Source organism: Cavia porcellus, unplaced genomic scaffold (genome assembly GCF_034190915.1).
Source record: "Cavia porcellus strain 051 isolate PalLab524CR breed Dunkin Hartley unplaced genomic scaffold, mCavPor4.1 scaffold_1, whole genome shotgun sequence".
NCBI lineage: Eukaryota > Metazoa > Chordata > Mammalia > Rodentia > Caviidae > Cavia > Cavia porcellus.
This window is the reverse complement of record NW_026947484.1, coordinates 63,526,016-63,553,706: the sequence shown is the minus strand read 5'-3', so window position 1 is coordinate 63,553,706 and position 27,691 is coordinate 63,526,016. Positions and strand designations below refer to the sequence as shown.

At 45.3% G+C, this 27,691-nt stretch overlaps 1 protein-coding gene across 8 annotated transcripts in view; it reads right to left on the bottom strand.

The window, feature by feature from the left end:
- The window catches only part of LOC100732024 (transducin-like enhancer protein 1), an 86,065-nt gene that overhangs the window by 42,603 nt on the left and 15,771 nt on the right, over positions 1 to 27,691 (bottom strand). For 3 of the 8 annotated variants that reach the window (XM_023566068.2, XM_013155082.3, XM_013155083.3), the window contains 4 exons: positions 17,314 to 17,376; positions 16,005 to 16,109; positions 2,692 to 2,896; positions 1,966 to 1,982 (listed from right to left, as the gene is read on the bottom strand). In XM_023566068.2, the coding sequence (XP_023421836.1) occupies positions 1,966 to 1,982; positions 2,692 to 2,896; positions 16,005 to 16,109; positions 17,314 to 17,376 (390 nt within the window). Of the gene's footprint in view, positions 1 to 1,965; positions 1,983 to 2,691; positions 2,897 to 16,004; positions 16,110 to 17,313; positions 17,377 to 26,779; positions 26,827 to 27,691 lie in introns of those variants that run through there. The other 5 variants (XM_003472231.5, XM_013155086.3, XM_063249474.1 and 2 more) reach the window with 4 other exon arrangements.

Genomic DNA, 27,691 nt, shown 5'->3' with positions numbered 1-27,691 from the left:
TATGCACTGCAGCCACTGCATCTTTACCAGAACTTCACCAACTTCTCTCACAGCCACTTACACACAATCCACAGTTGCTTGGAATTCAGGAACTGTTTTGAGTTTCTTCAATGACACAATCAACTGTACTTCCTCCAGTCACCTCTCACCACCCCCAGGAACCAAGTATCCGTATACATTTTTCAGCCTTTTAACAAACACTAGGCACACACTGAAGCAGATGCAGAGCACAGGCCACTGCCTCTGAGCTGTGAAACCCTGCCCCACACCCAGGGGCTCAAAGCCACATCGCAGACCACACCATCGTGCTCCCACACCTGTGCTCCCTGTCCAGACACGGTTCCTCTTGTCCCTCTCCCTGGCTTTCTGAGGAAGCTTGAGCTGCATGTCCCACACAACCAGATAGACAATGAGGACCTGATGAGTACAGTCACTGAAGGGGAAACAGGGGCACCGAGGGGAAAATGTTCCATCAGAAACAGAGCCTCAAAGTGGTCAATAAATCAAAGACACATATGGTGGATGTTAACTGTGCTTTCCAGTCCAGGGCTGGGCTTTTGATTTGATCTTCCACAAATGCACATCCATGAGGACAACGGGCCAGCAGAACCAAGATCACATCTATAAATCCAGACCAGTTTACTTAATATTTGTACTTTGTGTGTACTAATTATTTTTATACTTGTTTCCTAAAATGTCATTAATTTCCTCTCCCTCTTCTTCTCCAAAGAAAATCCACGCACAAGTAGAAAGTTTCCTTTGGCCACATTACCCATATATCCCACAAAGCTACCGTGGTCCAGCTCAGAGAATTTTAAAAGTAGCAACTGCTCTACACAGAGAGGGGGCCAAAACTCTTCAAACCGAAAAACTTACGTATCTTCCCCCTAAATTCCTAAGAGAAGTACATCAAAATGGGACTGGGTGGAGGTTTTCTGCTCAGTGGTACAACACTGTCCAGCATGTGCAAGGCCCTTGGTTCATCACACACACACACACACACACACACACACACACACACACACCCATTATCATTAGAAGTTCAATCTCCCTTTCCCAAGGTAAAGTTGGTCAAAATATTGCTATGTTCAGAAACAAATAAGAAAAGGCAAAAATCATAGGCCACCTAGTGAATAGGAACTATATTCTTAACCTCTTTGCTGCACAACATCTGAGAGATGCATTTTTAAACACAGCTTTAAGAACTACCTGGCAGATCCACATACAGTCCAATGTACAGAACAGAATACAGGCATGGTTCAGAAGGTGAAAAGATGAGCCCTATCAGCACAGGGCCGTGTCTATTGAATTTCCTTGTCTTTAAGTATTTTTGTACGGCCAGTGTAAGGCCTAAAATAAATTTAAGGTCAACTTTATGCTCTGAGAACCATTATTCAGCCAGGCGTGGTGGCGCACACCTGTAATCCCAGCCCTCAGGGGCTGAGGCAGGAGGATAGCCTTGAGTTGGAGCACAGCCTACAACATAATGAAATCAAGGTCAGCCTGGACTACGCAGTAAGATCTGGCCTTAAAAAAAATTTCTAAATAAAAAATCATTATGCAAAGAAAATTAGATATAGAAACTAAGATGCACTCACAGAAAGTAGTGAATGCTTTAGGTAAAAGTGATTTGAGACCATCCAACTCCACATGTGGTTGTTGATCTATCTATAAAGACGATAAAAAATAAAAATCAATACTATTTTAAAGTACATGCAAGCAGAACTTAGAATGTAACAAAAAATGTCTTTAAAGTGGGCTTGGGTGGTAACTCAAAGCATATTTCAGGCCAATCATTACAGCAAACAGCTCCACCGCCAAATCACACCGCCTTGTCTCACATGAGTTCTGTAAAGAGTGGGACCTGGTATAGGACAAAACCTTTCCACTAGAAGGGAAAAGCACAGCCAGGTCATGGAGGGGTAGGGGTGGGATGTGCGTGGAGAGGGCCGCGGGGGTACTTACTGTGCCCGGCTCTCTGTCTGCTCCCGAGGTTACCAAGAAACGCACAGACATGCCCGTTCAGACACAGAGGCAAGGACAGAAATAAAAAAAGGGGGGAATAATTAGAACACAAGTCCCAAACAGTTTTAAAAATGGCTTTTATTTATATAAGTCATTGCACATTCCTAATACAGTGATTTCCTGAAAATTACAGTATTTTGTAAACATAAGATTTACAGTTTAACCATACACAAAGCCTATTTTTTTTATTTCTTGACAGAATAAATTACTTTTCTTCAAAAATTAGTCAAGTGCAATTCTGCCCAATATTTAATGCATACTAGAATTAAAGCCTATGAAACTAAGTAGTAACAGAAGCAATTATCAAACCTTTCATTTGAACACATTCACTTTCAAATTTAACTTATTTCGCCCCATTTAACAACATTACTTTCTTTGAAAATTACCCAATTAAGCAGTTAACAGTTTTCTGTAACATGGGACAGGCCACCAGCATTAACGAGGCAGCTGCCAAGATGTCAAGGTGCCTGCAATCTAATCGGACTGGGAAATTTAGACGCCCACAGGAAGCCCTGCCCACGACAGGGCGGACTGTGCGGCATGGGAAGCTCCGCAACAGTTCCTCTTAGCTCTCTGCATAGGTCGGGGCTCTCGTTAGTGATGCCCGAGTCTGCGGCACTGTCTGGGTATGGGCAGAGCCCTAATCTGGCTTGCCCGGCCTCTCACCTCTGTGGTGCTCTGCGTCATGGTGCTTCTTGTCATCTTTTATTGCCAAGTGAGACTGCCCACTCAGAGCACTGGACAGTGCGAGAAGGCTGGCACTGCCCCCCAGGGGCGGGAGACCAGGAGGCTGCAGTCCCGAAGGGTGCGGAGTGAGGGGTACTGGAGGTCCATGGCCATGCGAGAGGTGCTGAGCTTGCAACTGCTGCTGCTGTTGGGGTGCAGGTCATGGTGACGTGGCAGCATCGGGGGAAGACAGACACAGGTGGGTGCAACAAACAGCACAGGGAGTTGGACAGGGGCACAGCAGGGGAGAGACAGGAAGAAGGGAGATTAGTGCTTTCTGTTCATCACAGGCTTCCTTCCACCACTCAGCCACCTCCGCCATGCTCTCCACTCCGCTCTGCACTCCAGGCAGACTCTCTCTGACAGGGCGGTGTTTAAGTCTGGCCAGTTACGAAGGGCCTACAGCTAGCTAGTTCCACTTCTAAGTGCCTCAGGCAGGACATCCAGGCATCCCTAAGACATTACAAGATTTCCAGACTCCTCCAGGGCCAGGCTGTGGAGTGGCTGTGTGCTTGTACCAGGGGTGAGCGCACCTAGAGCAGCCCCAGTTTCCAGGTGACTGTGTCTCACCCCAGGGAGGTGCATCGCACCCTAAGGAGGAAGACCCTGCTGGTCCATTATAATGAACAAAACCAGAGAGGAGAACCAGCAGTGGGTTCCGGTCTCTCTTCAGCACCACCTAGGCCCTTATGCAGCCTGTTACTGAGCCCTCTCACAGGCGAAGAACTACTGATCCGCCTGCTTCTCAGAGGGAGCTAGGCCCAAAAGCTCTGGAACTGCTGTGCCTCCCACTTTGCAGGAGGGCTGCTACAAAGGCCCTTTCCTTTGTTGTGTCACCTGTCCAACCTGTGGAGCTGGTGCAGGCGCAGGCTTGTGAAAGCCGGCAGCCTGACAGACACACCACTCTCTACTCAGTCCTCTCATTCACTGCTATGGACAGGTGAAAACGGTGATCGGAGAGGGTGAGAAGCCTGCTGAGGGAAGCACTTCTCGCTGCCACCAGGGGCTCCAACCAAAGTGACCCAAGTCCCTGTCTCCTAAGGTCTCTGCCTCTGTCATTGGCACCCCCAACCTCATCTATCTGCCTACATGAGCACATCCACGACAGGGCTGAAACTCCGTCCCATTGCGGGTCAGCATGGACCACCTGTGGGACATGCATGGCTGTCCCATCAGGTAACGTTTCATTCATTCTATGAGTAGACACACCAATGAAACTGATTAGGTCCGCTTGTCCCACCGAGGCACAAGATACCTGACGGGCCAGTCACATGTGCACTGGTGGTGGCCACACTCTCTACAGGACACGCTTACAGGTATGCTGCACGGATAGCAAAGGAATCTAAAAGGTGGCCTCTGCCAATCTGGATGCATGTTAGGTGTCCAAAGAAAACTTGTACTTGATGAGACAATAAAACTTTTAAAGCTCACTTTCTAAGCTGCACTATTAGCAAAGTCTTACTGTGATCTGCACTCACTTCACTAGGACTTGTTTCCTTTATTGTGCCCTTGCATAAAATGAATACATGGAATCTTCATGCCAGGTCTTCAGTAATTGCCAGCCAGGCCACTGATTCTTCATCGAATCCCAAACACACTTCCCATCCAAGAGTAAGCAAACACACCACCTTTGAAGTCGGCACCGACTGTCATACTGTCATTCTATAGCACATGTCCAATCATTCCTAGCACCTTTAAAGTCACCAGGGGTCGCCCCTCTCTGAAATGTCCTTTTGAAGACTGCCTCCTCCTAATTAGAGGGGTAAATAGAAAAGGGGGCTGAGGTCCACGCTGGCAGCTTTAACAGTATTCTTGCAAAGTATTTAGAAACCACTCATTCACCGTCTCAGATCATAATAATTTCTTTATGCATAAAATCACCTTCCTGGCATTCCAAAGACACTAATTCTTGCTCTGTCACCTTTTAAGGGCTCTGCAACAGTCAGACATAAAACTGAAGACACTGGCAGCAGCGTCATGGTCCACTAGGCATGCTCATTAGCACTTAATCAGGGATGAGACACCTGCCACAGAAAGGCATGTGGGGGTGAGGATGGTCTGCCCCACAGCCATCAGACCATTAGGGCACTGGCTCAGTCTACTTCTGAGAAATCAGCCATGCGTGCCCAAGCAAGCGGGCATTGTAATTAAGCTTGGCACTGATTAAAAGAAGACGAGAGGCAAAGGGACCCCTTCTCCATTCTCCCCGTACCATCAGCTCCCTCCAAAACCCAGGAGGAACACACAGAGCAGCATTGCAGGCAGGACTCCAGGGGGCCCAACCCACCTGGGTGGCATCTATGTAACTTCCCCCTGAACCCCAGACAGCATTCGAAAGGGCGAGCTGGACACTATCACTGACAAGGCCAGCTCACGCCAGGGTGGGTCTGGGACCTGGCAGAGAAGGCAGTGGTTGGGACACAGCTGTCTGGAGACGCGCAGCACCCTGCTGCTCCAGGGATCGGCCTTGGAACAAACAGTGCACATCATCTGCGACCACAGGGAGCTGAGGTCTGAGTTCTATGCTCCTGGCTCAGCCATCTCAAAAGCAGCATCACAGGAAAGTAAAACCTCGTCAAAGCACAGTGCAGCGACCAGATAGGTTCCGGGAAGCACAGACCTACTCCCAGCTGGCCTCTGGGTCCCGCTGAGTACATGGTGTGCACTACTACCTGCAAGAGCTTGCACACTTGGGGCAGCGGCAGGGAGACCTGCTGGAAGCCGTGCAGCCAGCCCAAGGCCCGAGCACTGGAACCGGGCCAAGGTATCAGGTGCTACCTAGGGGAAGGAACTGAGCAACCCCCTTTCCCCCTGAAAACTCAGCATTTCCCTCCCTGCCCGGGACCCAGAACAAGCACAGTGGCACCATGGAGCCTCATCAGCAGGGACACAAACAGGTTCTCAGGCATCGCCCACAGTCCAGTCCCTCACATCCCCAAAGGAGAATTTCACACACTCCCAGCCCTCGCCCCTGGAGGCCTGTGAAGAGGAATCAAGCCTTCTTTGTAAATGAAACTTGTTCTCCTAAGATAAAACATTTCTTTAAATAAAGAGAAGGTTGGTACCTGTAGAGACAGGGGTTCCAGAGTGAGGCTCGACCCGTTCTGGGCCCAGCTGTCTCTGGAGAACATTTTTGCTCCACAGGGTTATCTGGTGTTGTCTGGAAACTGCCACCCTCACCAAAGGAAAATGCACGAATGCTGCCCACGGGAGACATTTTGGCACAAAAGTGACGTGCCAAAACCCACGGGCTCAGGAAGTCACTGATCTCCTCTTGACTAAAGCCTGAACCTACATGCGTGGAAAACTGCATGTCTTGCAGTATGACAGCAAGGGAAATTCAAACATCTATGGGATCGTTAGTTTCTAATAATTATGAAGCATTTTAAAAGTTAACGTTTGCAAGCTGGGTGCCTTGTGGCAGCCCTGTAATCCTAGCACTCTGCAAGTCTAAGTCAGGATGATTACAAGTTCAAGCCCAAACTGCAATTTGGCAATTTAGCAAGACTATGTCTCAAAATTAAACACAAAAAAGGTTAGGGATGCAGCTCAGTGTAAGACCCTGGCGCTCCACAGTACTTAAAAAAAAAAAAAAAATACTTACAAAGAATACAATGGCAAAACAGTTTGCAAAACTACATTAGAATAGATATTTCTGATGAGCGATGTTCAGGCTTTCAGTCGACCATGGACCAGTGGCTCTCCAATAGAGCAGGTCTACATCTGCCATCCCTGAGAGGGGACATGGGTGCTATCCATAAGCATCAGTGGTGTCACAACTGAGGCTGGGGCACTGCAGTGCTACTTCACCCAGAGGAGCACTGTGCTGAGTCCCCAGTACCAAAAACTAAAAAAATAAATCCTACATCGCACAGGACAGCACTCCATCACAGAGACTTAGGAGGCAAAAACGTCAACAGTGTGAGGCTAAGAAAACCCAGGTATGACCCAAGCTGAATTCTGTTCCATCACATTCCTGCCCAACTTCAGTTTACAAAACACTACTCTTCATCACCCAAGCGCTGACTGTTCTTCATTTCCACCCAAGTTCCCCAGCACAGCTCAAGAAATGAACATTTGCGCTCTAAAACTGATTCCACTAACCTGGGGGAGGGAGGCTCCCGCATTTTATAAACTTTTGGGAAGACCTGCCCTGGGAGCTTTCGGAAAGGTATTCTGGTGCCTCAAAGAAAATTACAGACAAGGGTTAGGCTAGAGGATAGAGAACATGCATTTGCTCTAACCAAAATAATGTGAACAGGCTGAGCTTGAGACAAGAAAAACACACACCAAACTCTGAGAGTTAATGATACTGAAAACCTACAAGGAATAAAGTAACCTCATTCATGTCAAACAACAGTTATGCATTCACAATGTTAATTCACATTTTACTTTGTGCAGCTTGGGCCAATTACCTTACTTTAATGCAAGTGACTGTGTTTACACTCAGAGCTCTAATGTAATGGTGCCATGGTTTCTATATTGTTGTTTCAGCAACACAGGTGCAGCACCCGCTTTTATACCACCGAGTGGCTCACATAGTGAAGCAGAACACCCAGGACAATGCCTGCAAGCCTCTCTCCTCAGAGAATGCTAAGCTCTACCGCCAACCAACTTGGAAATTTCATCCCCTGAACAACTCAAGGAGCAACCATGTCCCCCAGATCATAAACTCTAACCCAGTCAAATGGAAAGCCATGCCCTTCAATGTTATCTTGAATGCTAAGAGTGGCAGGAAATGGCATTTACAGTACTCAGCACGGAAACATTTTTAAAAGGGAAAAAATGTGAAAAGGAGCATTTGTTGACAGTTCTTTCCAAGTCATTCTTCCTTGATTTCTGCTACTTTTCTGTTCTTTAACACACCTGGTTCTTATCTTGGGAGCAAAGTGGTGTGCCATGTAAGAGGAAGGGCAGCTTGCAACATCAGGGCCAGTATACAGGAGCCATTGGAAACTGCAAGTCTGAACAGGTCTTGGTCCCACTCGCTTGCAAAACAGAGCCAGGGTGAGAAATAGGGACAAACCACCTACAGAAGCCAAGGCTTCTCCAGGTACTTGAAGATGATAGTAAACATACACACACACACACACACACACACACACACACACACGTACGTAACAATGAGCTGAAAGGCCCATCTCAGTGCAGAAGCACCCAGGAAACACTAGTTGTGCAAGAAATGAGAGAGAAATCTGCAAACCACACATCTGAATTCCAACAATTCAGTAAAGGGGGAAGCTGAACCATAACACAATTAAAAGGGCAAAGGATGGAAACAAAGATTTCTCAATAGTTATATAATAAATGGTCACAGACACAGGAAAAATCCTCAACATCACTGGTCATCAGGGAAATGCAAAAATCAAATCTGTGACATATAGCACATCACATCTCATACCTGTTAGAACCAAGATTATGGAAAGAAAGATGCTCTGGTGAGGGTATAGAGACAAGAGAACCCTTATGCAGTGTTTCTGGGAATGCAAATTGATGACATCCTTAGGGAATAAGGGAATAAAGTAAGGAGGTTCCTTGAAACACTGAAAGCAGAAGCCAAGTGTGGTGGCATATACCTAAATCAGAGAGGATGAGGAAGAAGGACAAGTTCAAAGCCAGCCTGAGCAACTCACTGAGTCTCAAAGGAAATGCAGTACAAAAAGGTTAGGGATATAACTCTGTGACACAGCAGCCCTGGGTTTAATATCCAGTACTAAAGAAAAACAAAATAAACACCCCATATGGTCCAGCACCCTTACTTCTGTGCATATACTGAGAGATCCACACGCCCATATTCACTTGAGAATTCAAGTGAGATGGACAGAAGAGCCAGGAGATGGACAGAACCCAAGAATCCATTGGTAAATGAATGGATAAACAAAATGTGCCATGTGTGTACAACAGAATACTATTCAGGCTTTCAAAAGCAGGAAGTACTTTCATTCGTGACAGCCAGGAAGAACAAGGACATGGTGAGTGAGATAAGCCAGGTTCACAAAGACAGAATGCCCTATGAGTACATTTCTTCATGGAACCTAAGAGATGCATGCAGGGCAGCTAGTAAAACGGGGTGACCAGTGTTGGGAAGCTGCCAGTGACAGGCACAAAGTCTCAGATCCTACAGGAGAAATGCACCCTGGGAGTCCAATGCGCAGGACAGCACAGTGCCCACAGGTAATGCTACTGTACTCTGCATCTGAAATCCGGGAAGAATTTGGGAGAGAACCTCAGTGTCGTCACCCTGCTGTAACTAAAGGAGGTAGCAGGTGGTAACAGCTTTGACGATGGTAATCACTTCATAATGCATATCACACTGCACACTCATAACTGGAACTGCTTCTACCTCCAAAACTTGATGAAGGCCACAATACAGGCAGGCACCACGTGGGTGTGAAGCCATCTCTGCTTTCCTCCAGCTAATCTGCCCAGGCCTGACCAAACTCTGCATGAACGATGCTGTGCTTACCCCAGCATCCCTGCACAAATCTTATAGTCAGGAAAATAAAATCGGAATCCTCAGACTTACAGGTCCAAACCAAAAGGCATTTTGAGAGTCTTGTTGTTGCTTTTTGCAGTGCTGGGGATCAAACCCAGGGTCTTCAACACGCTGAGTGAGCATTCTACTGCTGAACTGCATTCCTAGTTTAGAAGACAAAGCTTTAGGAAGCCAAGTCTGCATGGAAATGAAAATGAAAACCCTGCGCAGACCTCAGTTTACACCTACTAGGAAGGCTGGAAGTGAGAAGGGGGCACACCAAATGCTGGATGAGACAGAGAAAAACGGAGTTCCTGCACACTGCTGTGGAGATGTCAAATGGCATGTTCACTCTGGAAAGTAACATGGAAGTTTCTCACAAAGTTAAAATGAAGTTACCAAAGGGGTAGCTGGCCTCGCTTCTAGGTCTAGGCCTAAGAAAAAAACAAACATGTCCACATAAAACTTGTACACAATATTCAACGTGAAATCTTCACAAGAGGAAGCAACCTTAATGTCCCTAGCTTCTGTCTGGACAAATGCAGGCAGCACAGCCTTCACTAATGTACCAGAGCATGGACACGCTTTGAAAACTTACACTGCAGAAGTAAATGGCATCAGACACAAAGGGCTGCATACCATACAGAATATGCAAAACAGAAACATCCACAGCATTAGAAAGAGATAGCTGCCAGGGCTGGGAGGAAGGAGCCCTGCACGGTGATGCTAGGAGATGGGCGTCTCTCTTGGAGGGCCATGCAGTGGTTGCTGGTTAGATAGGGATGGCTGTACGCCTTTGTGAATGTACAAACCCTGAGTTGTAATGAGGTAAATTTGATGTAAGGAAATTGCATCTCAAAAACTAGACATACAAATAGGCATAATTCCTAAATAGGGCACTCTACTTTCCATTCAGGAGCTCTTCCCACTCTCTGAAAAAAGAGAAAATACAGAATCCGAGGGTACCAAGGAGTTCAGTAGAAATCGTATGGCAATATATGGAGTTATTAAGCAGTACATGCAACTTGGTTAAAAACTGAAAACCACAATGACACAGAAGAGTCAAGACATTAATGCTACATTAATACCACATTGCTTGAATTCCCAAAGTTTGAAGGCATTGCTATGGAAAACTGTCTGCTACTTCTGGTGATACTTGGGGTGCTGAACTCAAATGAGGCCAAATGCTGCATCTGTCAAGACACCTCATTTTACTGTCAAAATTATTTTAACCTAACCAAGGAGAAACAGGATACGTGAAAGGCTTCCTTGTAATACTGCTCCTTTCATTTGGAAATGTAGTTAAAGGGCTAGGCTGGAGTTTAGAAGGAGGGTGTATTAGTAGAACTGGAAGAACCATGTTTGTTGTTCTATTTAGTCTTCTTTTGGTAACAGGATATGCATTATTTTCCTAGGGCGAATTTGTTTTATAAAGAAACTTACAGCTGGGTTATTGATGGGCTTTCTAGGGATTAGCTGCATACGCGTAAGAATAAGAGGTGATCCTCATCCTCTTAAACTTCACACACTACAATCCCACAGACAGCTGACACCATAGCCAAAGGAGAGAAATAATCTAACATTGTGCTAATCCTTAAACCAATCATCTCATGCAACAGTGGAGAGCCCTTTAGGTCTACAACTTAATCTCTCAGGGACATGCAGTCTCTTCCTGCAGATACACCAAGGGCTTTTATTCACGGCCATGCCCTACACAAACATACACAGCCAGACATCACACAATGCCTCACGTTTTTATTTCAGATGGAATCGTTTTAAAGCAGTTATAGATTTGTTTTATGAGGCAAAAACATGCAAATCTAACCAATAACTGGGGCCACATATGCCTTGATATTGTTGTATTATGAAAAAGAAACCATATAGCAAGGAAACTAAACAATGAATGCCTAGATTAACGTCACATTTCTTGAATTCCCGAAGTTCAAAGGTATTGCTACGGGAAACTGTATTTTTTGGTGATACTTGGGGAGCTGAACGCAATGCCTTCTCACTAAGCTACTTCCCCAGCTCATTTTACTTTTTGAGACAGAGTCTGAATAAATTTCCCAGGACAGCTTTGAACTCTTCCTGTTTCAGCCTCCCCAGGTAGCTAGGATTACAGACACAACCTAACAAACCCAACTCAGAATCTTTTTACACCTTAACAGTCATTACTGAGGCCACTGCCAAAACATGGCCTTTTGTGGGTAAGGAGGATGCCCTCTGCCAGCCATGTGTCCGCCTCTTCCACTCCTCTTTCCTGCCAGCTCGCTCTACCACAGGAGTCCCTGAACTGTCTGCAGTGGCCCCGTCCTCTTTCCACAGTAAGGAAAGAAGTCAATCAGCCAAGGATGTTCTGTTCTCACATCTGGACATTCAACTCAATATCCACCTGCTTTTTGGTGTTATGTTTTTTTGTTTTTTAAGGCAGGGTCTCTCCCTACACAGTCCAGGCTGGCCTTGAACTCATTATATAGCCCAGGCTGAACTCAAATTTGCACGATCCTTTTGCCTCAGCTTTCTGAGGGGAGATTATAGGTATGCACCCCTATGCCCAGCTGCATCTGCTCTTAAATCTTTTACTTCCTCAGTTTGAAGTTTTAAATTTATTCATCAAAATCTACGTGGTGGTGCTTCCTCACTGTGTTCCTATTAAAAGGCACTCACTCGAGATTGCTTTATGGCAGGAGCTGGATCCAATTTTAAATACCCACATCCATGAAACCACTAGGAAAGAAAGAAGTGATCTGCTACTCAGAGTAATGGCCCCAATGGGGGTGAGGCCGACTGCACCCCAGATCAGTTACAGGGACTCAAAGAAACCAGGCACATGCAACCATGCGAGCAGGGAGTCAGAGCACAGACTGAGGATGCTACCAGCCAGGTCCTAGACTTCACAAAGCCATGTGCAGCGCTGCCCACTGCTGGAGTACACTGGTGGATGTTAACTGACCCCACAAAGTCACAAAGCAGTGAGTGACAGGCAAGTCTGCCTAGATCATGGACCTATGCTTTCTGTCCAAGACAACACAATGCAAGGGGAATACAGAAATCCACAAAAGCTTTCAAGTAGTGAGTAAGGAATGAAAAATACAACTATGCAACTGTTTTCTTTAAAGCACCTGCATACAACCCTAGCATTTAGGAGGCTGAGACAGAAGGGTCAGCACAAACTACACGAACTACACAAAAACATCATGCCTCAACTAAGGTATTAATTACCACCCCCAAAATCCAAACTCAGCTAGTATTGATGGACTGATTACTTTTCACTAAAAGTAACTACTTCATTTGGAGGGGTGAGAAAACGGACTCAAAAGTACAGGGAACCTGCCGTGGTGATAGAACATTTCACGGGTGTGGGCCCTGGGCATGTGTAGCTGTGCCTACTTCACTACACAGAAATTCTAAAATGAAAAACCATCCCTGTATGTGTACAGAAATGTATCTCCCTATGTGTGCATCTATACTGTCAGATCTACAAAATTACTTCTGACGTAAACTTGTTTAAAGGAAAGTATTATTTGGAATTCCACTTGACTAAAATCAAATAGTGTTCATCAGGGCAGGTAAAAGCAAGCTTTTAATTTTAAACTCCTTAAATAGCAAAGTGGTCTTGAAGAGTTAATCAATTTTCTCCCAATCCAGATAGCCTTTACTGATTCCATAAATGAAGATTTTATAGCACGTAACAACTAGTATCATTTTGGTCACTCTTAACCCAACTCCAAATTTAAAAAAAAAAAAGTCTGAAGAATGTTGCTGAAAGTTTGAAAATGACCCTGACCTAAAAACCTAATATCTCAAAAGGATGTTTTTTCCTCCCCTTGCTTTCCAAGCCAGGAAGTGTGTCAAACTAGACAAGCTCTGTGCCCATGAAGCTCGCTGTGTTTACTACTCGGCCTTTTTAGCACTACCAGAGTGCAACACACAACCCAGAAGAGTTGTGACAAGCAGGATTCCACGCAGGTGCAGTTACTATTCTGCCAGTCATATTTGCCGCTCAGTAGAAGTTATTTTTCAAAATTCAGCAAAAATGTTTCAGCAATTTGTATAAATATCAACTATGTAAGATGCATCTATTTTTAAAGTATCAGTACTTTACAGGACTGGAAGGCAAGTAGGAAAGAATTAAAGTGCAGTCTGTTTTGTCCCGCAAGCCAAGATCTCTAGACCAGCAAAAAGTGGGCACCATCCCTCACTCAAAAATGGCACAAGGGCAGAAAAGAACACAATCCTTTTTCCTGCAGGGCAGTCGCAGGCCCAGGACAGGGCTGAGCTCCCACCCACCCACCAGCTAGGACGCATGGAGTCCTCAGCTGAAGAGAAGCCTCCTTAGCCCTGACAACAAGCAGGGAGCTCCTGATTGCACCTTAAAGGGGGAGAAAATGTTTGGGCTCATCTGCATGTTAAAGGGTGCTCTTTCATGATCTCTCACACTGGTAATAGATGTCTCAACCGTTAAATTACTATTTCTTTTCATAGCCTGAAAGTTGAAGCAGACTAAGAGAGATGCAGACCAAGAGCCTGGCCTCTTCCATTGTTCTTTACCCCAAGTTGCTCCCTGAACAATACTGACAGCTGCTATCAAATCAGGCCACAGTGACTCTGAGCGCAGCTGCTGCTTGTAGGAACAGACCGGCCGGGTGCCTCCTCCCCGGGGAGACAGGTTGACACACTGCATGTTCAACGACCGGGTGAGAAGGTCTGAGGAATTGTCAACCCAATTTTATGCTATTTCGATTTTCCAGGATGCACACAGCTCCTTTCAAGTTAAAGTCAAACATATGACAGAGCACAAAACTTACACTGCAGGATAATTATTGATCATGGCAGACTTTAAAAGAGCCTCTGCCTAATTTAATCAGTAAATTAATATACTGATCCAAAACCTTCAATGATAATAACTGCACATGCCAGGATGCTGAGGACATGCAAGGGGCCAAAGTCACATGCTTGGCCCAATTCACCATCAAAGCTTAAACTGCCTGTATAATCTCACCAGCATCTTCCTAGATGAAAGCCACTCCAAAAAGCAGCCATTCACGTGCCCTTCTAAAGTAATCTATTTTTATTTTCTGATTCCTCTCAAAAGGGCAGCACCTATAAACACCTGGTTACTGAAATTGGCTTATCTATCAAGTGTAGATTCTGAGGCTCAAAGGGGCTGGGCAGTACCTCTGAGGGATTAGATATAAGACTTTTACCCTGAAAAATTATATGTGAAAAACCTACAGCCTATTAGAAAACAAACATGTTCCTCCAAGTTTAGCTGGGTACTTCAGAATTGCTTTGCATATGTTTCCCTTTAATCAAAACAGGCTTTTCCATCCTCATTCATTTGGGTTTAAAAATTCTGTACTCAAGCTACAAGTACAATTCACTATTACTCTTTGCTAATCAAACATGGTACATTCAAAAGTACCAGTGAATATTTGATTTGATCTCTGAAATAAAGCAATTCATTACACTAGAAAAGGGTACAGAAGGCAGCAGACAAATGCAGATGTAATTGTGTTTGGTGCTGAATGTGATTACAGCCCACTAAGTAACAGTCAAAAATGTGATCCTGAAGGGAAGAGAGGCAGTGCCTAGGTCTAGGGGAGAGGAGGGAGAACTGTTTATGCAGAGCTAAGCTGTCAAGTGTAATAAAGCAGCTTGAATAAAATTTAAGCTGAAAATCCACTGAAGCTCCCCATTTCAGGGAGGAAAAAGCTATTAAAAGGAAATGAAGGTCACCCTCCCAGTTTATTTCACCTAATTGACTGCCAATAGCTTACCACAGGCAACCCAACTGCAGATCTGCAATTGAGAAACTGATGAAAGGAGAGTTTTCAAGCTGAGGCTCATTCTTTAATCCTCCTCGGCTCTTATGTTTTTCTCCTCTCCAGTCGGGATGTAATTTTAAGCACTGATGGATTAACTGGTCCCATTGTCTGTGGCCCTGGTTGGACTAGGGACTCCTAATCCATACAGCAGCATGTCTAATTACCATTACAAAGTGTCTGAGGGAACTATAAAGACCAGCAGGGCATCTTCTCACAAGCAATTAACATAAATTGACAAATGAGTGATTTGAATCAGCTCAGGGTGCTCACATATGAATAAAATCAAAATGTTCCCTCCCTGTCTCAGCTGCATCCTGCGTTTAGTGTGGACTGGCCACAGCACATGAGAACCGCCAGGGTCCTGCGGACGCTAGGAAGGAACACAAGCAGGGATGGGACACAAGGTCCAATGGGTTCCTTGATGCAGTGGCCAGCCTGGAGCCCACCAAAGAGCAGGAAGCTGCAGAAAGGCTAGCAAGGAGGGCTAGGCAGACAATGAGCACTTCTTCCTCAAGTGGGAGGGTGCCCTTCAGGACTGTGCCACTTAGAAATTCATGCAAGAGGCACAAGAAAGCAAACGAGCAAATGCATCACACAGGTTCATATACCCAGGAAAGCAGAAGGCAGAAGTGAAGAGAACTCAGTGAAATAATAGCCCGAGATCTGTCTGTACCTCCCTATGGTCACATGTGCTAAGACAGAAGCAAGAAGAGTCTTCAAACCTCTGCCCAAAGTTTTCACTTGAAAGACAGTTAAGCACAGTCACGTGATAAACTGCACTGATTTTCTCCCTCCTAATAATCTTTGTTCCCATGAACAGCTCAGCACACCCCAAACCTCTTCCAGCTCTCCCCATCAAACAGGTCAACATTAGGCTACATGATATTACACACACATACATGTACACTAAGCCACCAAACTATTAAGAAATGAAAGCTGGTTATACACACTGTGGGAGGTAGACCTGGTAGGCCACGTACCCCGATGATGGCATTCAACTCTGCCATGGTCACCTGTTTGGCACGTTCCACAGCCTGGGCCACCTGTTGTTGATGCTTTGAAAACAAGAAGAAGGCGTGTTAGCAGGAATCAAGAGCATCCCTGTTCAGCCCACAACCGAAGGCACACTACACGCCGTAAAGGCTGAAGCACTGATTTAAACAGCAGCTTCTCGAGCTCACGTGTTTCACACAACACAGGAACAGGGAATGGCAAAGCATGCCCCACGATGCTGGTGTGCACGCAGGGCTGCGGTCCCTGCTCTGATTAACAGATTGTGACCTGTCCGGGTTTGGCAACTCTGGAACTCCCTCTCTTCTTTTAGCCTTTCAAGTCTTCACCTGCCAGGGAAAAGGAAGGTCCTAGCTTAAGGCCAGGGGGTGGAAAATCACCCTGCACCCTTCCAGACTCTACCTACAGACTGAAAAGGCACTGGGGCAGGGGTGGGGGATGGAGTTGAGACTGATGGAGACCAAAGCCACTCAAGTCGAAACATCTAGATTCAAAAAGCCAGTAAATCAGCATGGAACAATAGATGCTAACTAGAACCAAATTCAGTATTCTTACTCCCAGTTCAACAATCTTCTCAACCTGGCCCAAGATACATTAATCCTGTGCATACTGAAGCATTTATTAGCTTGTATCTAAAAGGAGGGTAAACCTTTCAAAGCAAAACTAGCATATAGTCAATGTCATAGATTACTCACATAAAGACTTTCCCTCTCAACATACTAAGGTTAAACCTCAGTGACTCTGTAACCAAACGAAATGGCTGATCTACATCTATGATTTAGTAAGTTGATATGAATATTTATTTTATCTTATTATCCAGTCCCTGGATAGGGATACAGATAGCAAGCATTAAGTCAATGGACTTGATCCAGGAGTAAAGAAGTATGTGTCCACAGTAGTCAACTCCATGGGGCCATTTTTCAGTCAGCACAAGAAAAATTCTCTACTTAAAAAGATAAAAATATCATCAGGAGCTAGCAGGCTTATACTACTCACAGAAAACAAAAGCTTTGTGTTCGATAGTCATTTTGCAGTTTCTCATAAAAAAATTAATTTGGGGTTGAACTATTGTCCCCACTTCTGCAGTATACCCTCAGATGTGTTAGAATGGCAGGAGGTTTACACACTTCAGCTGTAACAGATGTTCCTCAAGCTTGCTCCTTGTGATAAAATTAACATCTTAAAACTAGCTAATCTGCAAACAGAAACAACGTAATTGCACTTTAACAGTTGAACAGTTTTACTTACTTCCTGAGACAGAAATGGGATGACTTGTGCACAAATCGTGTTCAATCTCTTGGCGATCTCAGTCTATAAAGACAAAGTCATATAAATGTTTAGAATACTTAATGGTTGGTTCTGAAAGGTGAAACTTCATACCTCAGCCCCTGGTCCTCCACTCCTTGTTTCCCCAGGTTGTGCTACCAGTGTTTATCGTGAAATGAATAGTAAATATTAGTCCCCTTTGCCAAAGAAAACCGTACTTTATTGGTCACTTAAAGATAATGAGGCATAAGAATTGGAAAATCTACATTGACTAGATCAGTGATAGCAAGCCCTTTAGAGCTTTCAATGATAACACACAGCCAGCCATGGCACACATGCCACAGGTCCCCACCAATGATCTGGGCTATATCTGATCCACTGACCACAAGCCCCGCAATACACTTTGGTGATGGCGTCCTGAGGTGCACGTGTGCATTGTGCTCAAAATGGTGTGCAAAGTCATAATGTCAATGCAGCCCAGCTTTCAAAGATGTGACCTGAAGGTCAAGAGCAACACACAGAACTCTCCTGACCTCCATTTCAAACTCCAGAAAATCCAGACCAAAAAACATCACTGCACACAGACATCAGGTCTAGACTGATCGAATCATGCCAGTCTGGGTATTTGGAAAATGTCACAAGCGGGGCTCACAGTTCAGCTGGACTTGTGTCCTGAGAGTCTGTGCGCCCACATCCACAGCAGTTCCTCTACACCAGGACATAATGCCCCAGGGGTGGAGGATACTGGGCTTTCCCCCTCCGAAGGGAGGGCTCTGCCCTTGCACCTCCCACCTCAACACCCTACCTCAATACAGAGCAGCTCTGCTTTTGCTCTGAGAGAGAAAGGCAGGAAGGAAGGAAAAAGTCATCTATAAAGAGGCCTTTTTTATTTCACCATTTTCTGTCTGCTTACTAAATGCCATCTCTATCATTGAGTTAAGCAATGAAAAGAAACGAGAAGAATATTACAAACAAAGCAGCCATGTCTTTGGAAAACAGAGAATACTGTAAGATAAAGTGGAAAACCCAGGTACTTCATACTTAAGTACATAAAAGAGAGCTACCTTTTGTCCTCCAAGATGATTCCAGTTAACTGAGCAGCAAAGTCTCTGGTTTTATTGGACTGGATTTAGGCCAACCCAGTCCCTATTCCCCTGACCACCAATGAGATAGCATTACATACCACATGGTAGGGGAAACGTACCAGGAGGGGAAATGAATGGTACTGAGAGCAAAGCCATGACCTTGCTTCAGCCAGTGGAGCAAACAGGTATATATGCAAAAGGGGTGCAGCAGTCCCAGATGCAAAACTAGGACTGGGTTGGCCCCACCCAGTTCATCTCTTGGCAGCCACCCATCAAGCTAACTCAAGGTCACAGCTCTCCTCAAAAGCATGGGCATGCTGCCCTTTCCTAGAGGACAATTCCTCCAGGATGCTCACCCTGTCCATCTACCTATCTGCCTACTGAACTAAATGAGTACGGCACCATATATCTCACTATACAAGCATACCAACATTTAAGCATTCCTGATGCTGGGAACTATTTATATTTTCTCCAATTTTCCACAACTACAAATTGTCAAATAACCCTCCACAAAGATCTGCAAAAAGTGTGCTTGGAAAGGAAACTTCTGGGTCAAAGTGTGTGCATACTTTAAGTTGTATGCACACTGCCAGGCCACCTAGCAGAAAAGCCAAACCAAGACACACTACTGCCTGGCTACACAGGTGCCTGCCGTCCCACCTAGTGTCAATACTGGGTTCTGTTGGCCTTATTAAAACCTTTGTTCGTCTAATAGATTTAAAAATGGCTATTTACATTACTTGGATTCTTCCTGAAATTGAAAATGCTTTATACAGTGATTGGTCCACTGTATCTTTCCTTTTTCCATTTTCTGCCAGGGTTTAATCATTGATGCTTTTGTAGTAGTTCTTTTTTTTTTTTTTAAGACAGAACCAGCAATCGAACTCAAGACCTTGTGCTTGCCAGGTAAGTGCCTGTGCCACTGAGCCCCAGCCCTCAAGTAGCTGCCCCACCTGCTGTGTGTGCTTCAACCTTGCCTAGTATCCACACTTTACTGCATAGAATGTTATTTGTTATGTGGCCAAATTAAAGGATTCTTTTCCCTACACTTCTGGCCCTTGGACAAGAGACTGGAAAATACCAAGATTATAAGAGCCATTCTTTGTTTTTAGTACTGCTATGGCTATACTTTTTATACTTAATTATCTAGCTGAAACTTATTTTAGGGTAAGGAACAAAAGATGTCCCCATCTTTAATCAATGAAAACAAATAAATATGTGTTATTATGCAACATGGCATCAAAATAGAGTTGGACATGGGCAAAGGATTGTTAAGACCCATTCTGAATGAAGCTTATAATAAACCTTTATTAATAGTAAAGTGATCAAAAAGTAAACAAAATATATACAGATTAAAGTAAAGACAATACAAATTGGGTTACTTAGGCAAGAGTGAAGCAGGAAGAAAGTTATAGATAAACTCAAGCTGACAGGAAACCATCAAAAGCCATGTCACATGTCCTAAAAATTTTAAGCCACAGGCCATAGCAAAAAAGGAAATAAGTACCATGGGCAAGGATCCCATTTGAGCTATTCTCCTTCATGTGCCCAGTCTCTAAATCACATCATAAGAGATCCCAACCAGGGAACTTGAGGCTTCCATCCATACCTTGGCTTTTTCTGCTCACAAGCTGACGAACCTGCACAGGCACTGCAGCACTCACTCGTGCTTTCTGTATTCTGCACACAGCGCCTGTGCCTCCCCAGGCGCAGCTCACAAACACTGGCCCTTCGCTTCCAATAGTCTCAGCAGTGGAAGTGTAGAAGTCAACAACAGTTCTTAGTACACCTCTCACCTCAACGCCAGCGCACTCTGTTACTCTTCAGTTAGCAGATCCACAGGCAGCAGTGGTTTGAACCCCTGCTACTAACCAGGTTGCAGAGCTGCAAACAGCCTCCTCTAGACACTGCACTTGCCTGGCCAACACTCAGACTTCTGCAGGCTGTGCAACTCCCAGGAAAAAAATGCACTAACTCTACTTTCCACCCAGACAGCATTTTCTGGTTCAAAGCTTAAGATATTTTTTAGGTCACAATGTTTATAAATAAACTTTCCCTGAACCTGTAGTTCTGACCCTGTGCAAGACAATGCCATGTTAGCATTCCAGAGTTATCCCCAGGGAAGTCTGCAAGGAATTCCCCCATGCTTGAATGGAAGGAGCTGTGTGAAGGGCCGAACATCAAGCCAGACTGCACGGATGGTGTCCACCCCCAGGCAGCAAGAGACGGGGCAAAGTTACCTGTCTAGACCAATCTTGCATGGCCCTTGCGTAGGCTGACTGCCCTCACTGGTCTGCACCTAACAGAAATCACGCTACAATCCAAATGTTTAGGCTGTGATTCAGCAGACCAGTACCACAGGTGCTGAGAGTAGTTATACCAGCTGCTGGGCCCCAGGGAACATCAGAGTGTCATCCACAAGACGGAAGTCAGTAAGGAAGTTGCAGGTGTCCCCCATGCCGAAGCTCCACACAGACCAAGGGCGGCGTGATCTTCAGGCCTCCCTGCAGCCACCCAGAAGCTGCGTCTGCACGCAGCACCAGTACACACACTTCTCTCTGGACCTTCCAGACCCTCTGTGGCACTCAAGTCATTTGATACACTAAACCTATGTGTTGAAAAAGTCACATGTTGTACAACACTCCCAGCTTCCTACCAGCTTCCTGCAACAGGTCTTCACAGTGAGAGCAGGGGATTTTGCTCAGCGGCATAAGCATCTGTTCTGCAAGTATGCAGTCCTGAGTTCGATCCCCAGTACCACGAAAAAAAAAAGACCCTAGTGAACTACTTAGACTCATTTCCTTACCAAACCTCCTGACCTAAAACTGATCATATGGACATTACTCAACAGACTTCCAATCTAAGTTTGACTGAACTATAAATCCTAGTCTCTGAACTCAGTTACCAAAGGCAGCAGGTAAATCACTGTAACCTGTGCTGGGGGAAGGCTGCTTAGGCAAAGCTGCCCCATGGTAGGCATGAAACCCGAGGATGGGTGGGGAGTGGAGCTCGGAAGCACAACACATACTTAACAAAGCCCTAGGTTAAATTCCCAGCGTCCTCCCTGCCCCCGGCAAAACCGTTCATGTACACAAATGCTTTCGCTAAGCTAAAACACGATCAAATACTGTACCTGAAAGACCTGCCGCAAATCACGGCCTTGCAGAGCTTTCAAACTGAAGGTACAATCTGGGCATCGGAACTGAAGTTGTAGCACTTGATTCCGGAAACGGCAGCTCACCACCTTTGCCCTCTTTCATCCTCCTACATCCTAAGGATAAGACCATTGGGCCACCCCTTCAGCACCCACATGCTCCCACACACAGGGCAATGCCAGCTGAGGCTGAAAGCAGGGAAAGGGCCATGTGAGTATCATTGTCCACAGCCCTGGAGCAAGCCAAGGGCGCCACGCCCAAAGCCAGCTTAAATTACAAACTGATGGATCAAAAAGGCAGGCTCAAACAAGGACGGACACACTCATCTTTTCTTTCCTTGAACCAACCGGGAAGCCATGGGTGGAAAACATAGTAAGAGTGTTGGTAAGAAGGGTCTGGCTACAGATAAACAGGCGAGAACATGAAAGCAAAGCACAAAAAGGAAGTGAAGGGACACTGTGCATCCTTTCTGGCCAGAGGTGCCTCAGAAGGCAGGCGTGGTGGTGCACACCTGTAACCCTACCCTTCTGGGTGCTGAGGAAGGAGACTGTGGGAGTTGGAGGGCAGCTGGGGCTACATCAGTTCAAAGGCAGCCTGAACTATACAGTGAGACCTTGTCGACAAAAAATAAAAATAATAAAGCAGCAATCTTAAACAGAGAAAAAATGTTCAGCCTCACCAGCAAACAAACAAAATGGAAATTTTAATTTTGTTTTGTTTTTTGAGGAAAGGTCTCACTGTGTGCCTAGGTTGGCCTTGAGCTCATGACAATCAGGTCTCAGCCTTCTGCATGCAGAGATTATAAGGGTGCATCACTACACCCTGCCTAAATGGAGATTTTAAACAGGTGAGTCATTTGAAACCAGTTAAAAATAGCCAAAAATGGGAAATTAAAATCCCATGATGTGAGTGTTGAGGAAAACTGGACAATCACGCATTACCAACCAACAGGAGTGGACTGGAACAGCTGCCTGGATAGCACTGAGCAATGTCTTTCAAAAGCATGAAATTATTCAGACCTTTTCAAAAGGCTTCCCACAGCTGAGAATTTATCCTAAGGAAACAGTTCAGAATAAAAGCATTCCATGCATGAAGCTTTTCACTATAGCACCAGTTTCAAAGCAAAAGAAAACAGGCCAGTTAAAGATAGGATGGCAGTTCAATATATCGCAACTGTCCACAGTTTTCCAAAAACTTAAAATTTGCCCTCTTGATCAATCAATTGGTTAATACTAGGGGAACGGTTAAACGCACTATGCCAACTCACACACATAGCAAGCAGCCATTAAGGTCATGCTTCAAAGAGTGATGCTAAAACAGCCAACATGTTTACTAGATGGGGAAGAGGAAGAAGGAAGACATGGTGTGTGTGCGTGTATATGTGTGTGTGTGTGTACGCGTGTACATGTTTTAATGTACACATGTGGCCAGTTACTGTAAGCTGATACCCAAAATAGAAAGTGATTATGCTGTGGTTGGTTACTGGGAAGTTTTTCTTCCTCCAGTGATCTGCAAACACTGCTCTTCACTTATTGCTTAAATTTAATATTAAACTGGTGAGGGAGAGGAGACCTACAACCAACCAGATGCAACAATGTTAATGACTGCAAGCCCTACAGTCACTTGGTATCTGACCTCCCACAATCCTCAAATCACAAAAGGAGAAACTAGCACTTAAGGAGATGATTTGCTGAAGAACATAAAACAAGACTCTCCAGGAAGCAGAAGAGGGCAACTGGGTCATACTCAAGACCAGACTTAGCACAGCTGGTAAACTCAGTCTTGTTTGCACAACAAAAGACAGCTGGGCAGGCACAGAGGCCAAGCAGGACTCCAGCACAGTCCAAGGCCACAGGCCTGTCATTTCCCACTGCCACCACAAGCAGCAAGCAGCTTGTGTCCATCAAACAGGCTTACTGAACCCTGCTGCCCAACTGAGGCATTTCATAAAGAATTTGGGTTATAAACTGCAAAACTTGTCAGTAATGGACAAGTCCACTTTATCACAGGCTGTAAAAATTATGCACCAAAACACCATCAGACCACCTTGCCCACCAATGATGCAAACTGCAGAAACATCTCTAGTTCTTGAGAGTGACATCCTAGCCATCTAAATCCAGGATGTTATGCATAAAACCTGTGTACCAAAAATGACGCACACAAAACATTGCAAATAATCATCCAATGTTCTCCCCCTTTTCGAGGAAAGGTTCCCCTGCCAAGGTGGCCTCAGTAACTTAACAGCCTGCTTTAGCAATATACTCATGGAAAGGTCATCCTAAATTCATAGCTTCTGAGGAGACTTCTGCTTAAGATACAATTACGTGCCAGAAATCACTAATCATATTTTGGGGAAATCAAAATTAATGTGGAGTGGTTTTGGTCGTTTTTGTGTGTGGTGGTTTTGTTGTTTGTCTGTGTAGTGTCTTTGTTTTGCTAGGCAGTGCTCAGGATGGAATTCACGGTCCCAAGCATGCAGAGCACAGGGTCTACTCCTGAGCGACACAGGTTACGTGGTACACAAGGTTTCGGATGGTTTCTAACCCATGCACACACTGGGGTCACCTGAAGGGCTCACTAGAGCCTCAGCCTTAAGCTTACTTAAGGACAGCTGAGCCTAGGAACCTGCATTTTTCTCCCAACAAACCCTTGCACTGCTGGAACCACTGCTCTTTACCAATCACAGGACAGCAGCAGCCCCAGGCTACCTGACACTTCAATCTGCAAGGCACCATGTCCCCTGTGACACTCATCCTAAAGGTTAAAATAACTCATCTGAGAGCAGAATACAGTGGTGCATAGATCTGGCTTTCCTCTCCCCAAATCCCTGCCACAACACAAGGGCCATGGTTTCCACACAATTTTAGAAAACAAGACAAGGCAAGAACACAAGTCTGGGGTAGAAGAACACACCTGCCTACTGCAGGGACCCTCAAACAATATTCATTTAAATTATTATGCCATGGCAGTGTAACCTATGAAATGAAAAACTATGAGGAAAACCAAAGCGTATCAGATGACAGAAAACCTTTAGTGGCAACTAATTGGCAGAGAGCAACTCTGATGTTCTAGCTCTTGCTCACTTGGCAACTCCAACAGCACTCTACACCTGAGTCCTTTCCAGCTGGGCCCAGACCCTATCTATCCTTCACTGCTCATCTTTCACACTCTGCTTCTCTGAAAACCAAGGAAGGGGAGGGGTGTGTGTGCTGAGCCTACAGAGACAGCAACACTAATTGCTCCCATTCTCCAGCTCCTGAGGCAGATTGCAGAGGCCTTCATCTCAGGAGAAAGCTCTCCTATCTCTGCAGCAGCTCTCTGCAGAGCAGCTCAAGTGCCCTTAATTGTTTATGTTCTTAATGCAGAGCCTCTTGAATGCATTCATTTTTAATAGTAGGCTTGAGTGTGGGGCCCATCAAAGGATGACAAAGCAACTCTATTCATTGGTTCCCCTTCCTGCAATGATGGTCTTTTGATTTATTTGCAAATGACAAGCTTGCCAGGCCCCACTTGAGGGCTGCCCTCATTTTTTCCCCTAAAGAATTCAGTTGCATTTTCCAGGATGAGTTGAGTCTGCAATGCTGTGTATTTGTGTAATCTTTCCCTCTTCAGTTCCTTCTAATTAATGACTTAAATGTTTTGACCCAACTGTTGCCAAGCAGAGCATTTGGGCTTTGTCATTTTGGTAAAGATGCATCTTTGACAAAAGCACCGCAGCTGTTTCAGTTCCCAACTAGCACATTTCCATTATTCAGAAGCCCTTGTTAGAGAGTTCAGAGGGGCCTGTTCACAGGAAACAGTACTGACTTGTCCTGTGTAGGGAGAGGGCAGCTTTTGGTGGCCTGGAAAGAAAATGCATTCTCTGGCAGCACCAGGTTTTCAAGACACACCCCACAAGCAAACCAGAGAACTTCTCTATGAAGTCATCCCTATTGTTCTCAGTTGGAAGAGCAGCGTGCAGCCTCTCCAGACACACCTAAGGCAAGCCCACACCTTCACTTCTCCTCCCAGATCCCAGTCCTGAGGGAGCTAGAGAGGGAGGTAGCCAAGCTATAATGGCAGGATTAGTGGGAGGAAAAGCCAACTACATCATCATTGGATGAAGCTTAAAATTTCAACTGTAAAACGAAAATAGGCAAGGACTGAACAGAAAAAAAATGCAAAAATCAAGTTAAGGCTGAAATCTGTAACTGTGCTGTCCTTACAATAAAAGCTAAAACTTTCCCTTTCACCAAAGTAACTGTCAGGCCTAGGCAACCTTTATGTGGTTGGTACTGCCCTCCAGTATCTGACCACTGGTTCCACACCTTTCATCCTGCTGAAGCAGGCACCTAGGCACCACTGCAGACTCCTTTATCATTAGCCTGGGGTGTCTGGGGTAGCGGCCCCTCACCTTATTTGGAGAGTGCTGGAGAAGCAGCTTGGATGTATGTTTCTATAACACCCTGAAAGCTTTAGCCAATCCAGAAGGTAATGAGGACTCGCCTGCACAAGGTAGTCACGGCCTGGTGGCCCTAATTTCTTGAGCAAGCTATGGCTGCATAACCCGTGCACATGCATGGCAGCTGCCACTACTCTTCCTTCTCAAGAAAAGCAGCTGCTCCACAGGGAGACTGAGGCAACCACAGATGTGGCGCGGGGGCTGCAAGTGTTGGGGGTATGCTGGTCAGGGCCGGAGCCCCCAAACTCAGTGCTGAGATTTCAACTGAGAAGCCCCCAACCTGAGCCCACAGGGAGTCTCGCAGCCCACAGGTAGAGTTGCAGCCAGGGGTGAACCTCTACCAAGGAAGACATGGTCCCAGCCTTCCCAGGGGTAAGGTGGAATTCTCCATTCTGTGGTCACAGGCCATGAGACCAGGGAAGCTCCAGAACTGTCAGGGTGGCCAGCGCAAGTACTGGTGAGGAATGGGGCTGTATTTCCAATGCAGTACCAGTTAGCACGCAGCACTGCGGTACCAGCAACTGGGGGTGGGAGTGAAGGAGCCACCGAGGCAGGAAAAGAACTTAGCAAGTCAGGCCACAGTCCAGAAAAATTTCCCTTTCTCAAAACCACTTTTAAACCCTGGCTAAAATGAAATCTGAGGTGTTAGCTAAAATTTTCAAAGTAAAACCCTTGGGAAAGGTTGTTTTAAGTATTTAGAAGATGGTGGGATAGGACATCCTTCATTACAGACCTCACAATGTATAGACTCACCATTACTGACTCACCTATGCATGTATGCAACAGGGGTAACATTTAAACACAAATTACTATTCTGCAATAAAGAAAGAAAATCTCCATCAGTGCGTTATCATCTGCAGAAAAGTCCAAACCAAAGTAATAGTAATAATCACCATTCTTCTATGATAACAACCTACTTTAAGGAGAAAAAATTGTGTTGTATGAAAAAATTCTATTCCTAGTTACACAGGCTGACCAAAAATACACAGAATTAAAAGTATACCAAAGAAAAGACCCAAGTCCCCTTATGTCTAGTCATGTTAATTTATAATCTTAAGATTATACTGTTACAATGTTGCCTTAAGATACACTGGAAAAGCACTAAATTAAAAAGGGGGAAGCAAGGAGGGCAATGAAAGAACAATTTACAAACCAGGGGCCATCCTAAGTTGCACACAGGTTATTTTACAAGTGGACAAATCGACTGATGTGCTCCCGTGTGTTTTTAGAAAACATTCAGGATTTCTGTCATTAATGTGGTTCCAGGACATGTCAGTTCTTGTTTCCCAGAGCACCAGAAACCAAATGTGACCCAGGTATTCCGTTACAATGGTCTACACTTGTGTAGTTCCCACAGGGCCAGGCTGGCTCAGCAACGTCGCGTTCCTGCTAGAAGAACAGAATAGACTTCCTGCCATTTGGACTGTGAAACACAGTAATCCACCGGGAATAAAGGTCAGTGTTGCACTTTTGGTCATTACTGAATCATTTGAGATGATCTGTGCTGAGGATGAGAGGAAAATCGAAGGCTATGAGAACGCTGCAAATGGCTTGACCTCAGACCAATTTTCATCTCCATCTGTCTAACAGACGTGTGGATTAAAAAGCCCTCCCTCCTCCGGGCCACTGGACTGTTTTCAAACCTGAGCCCCAAGCCAGGAACCAGTTAAACATGTATT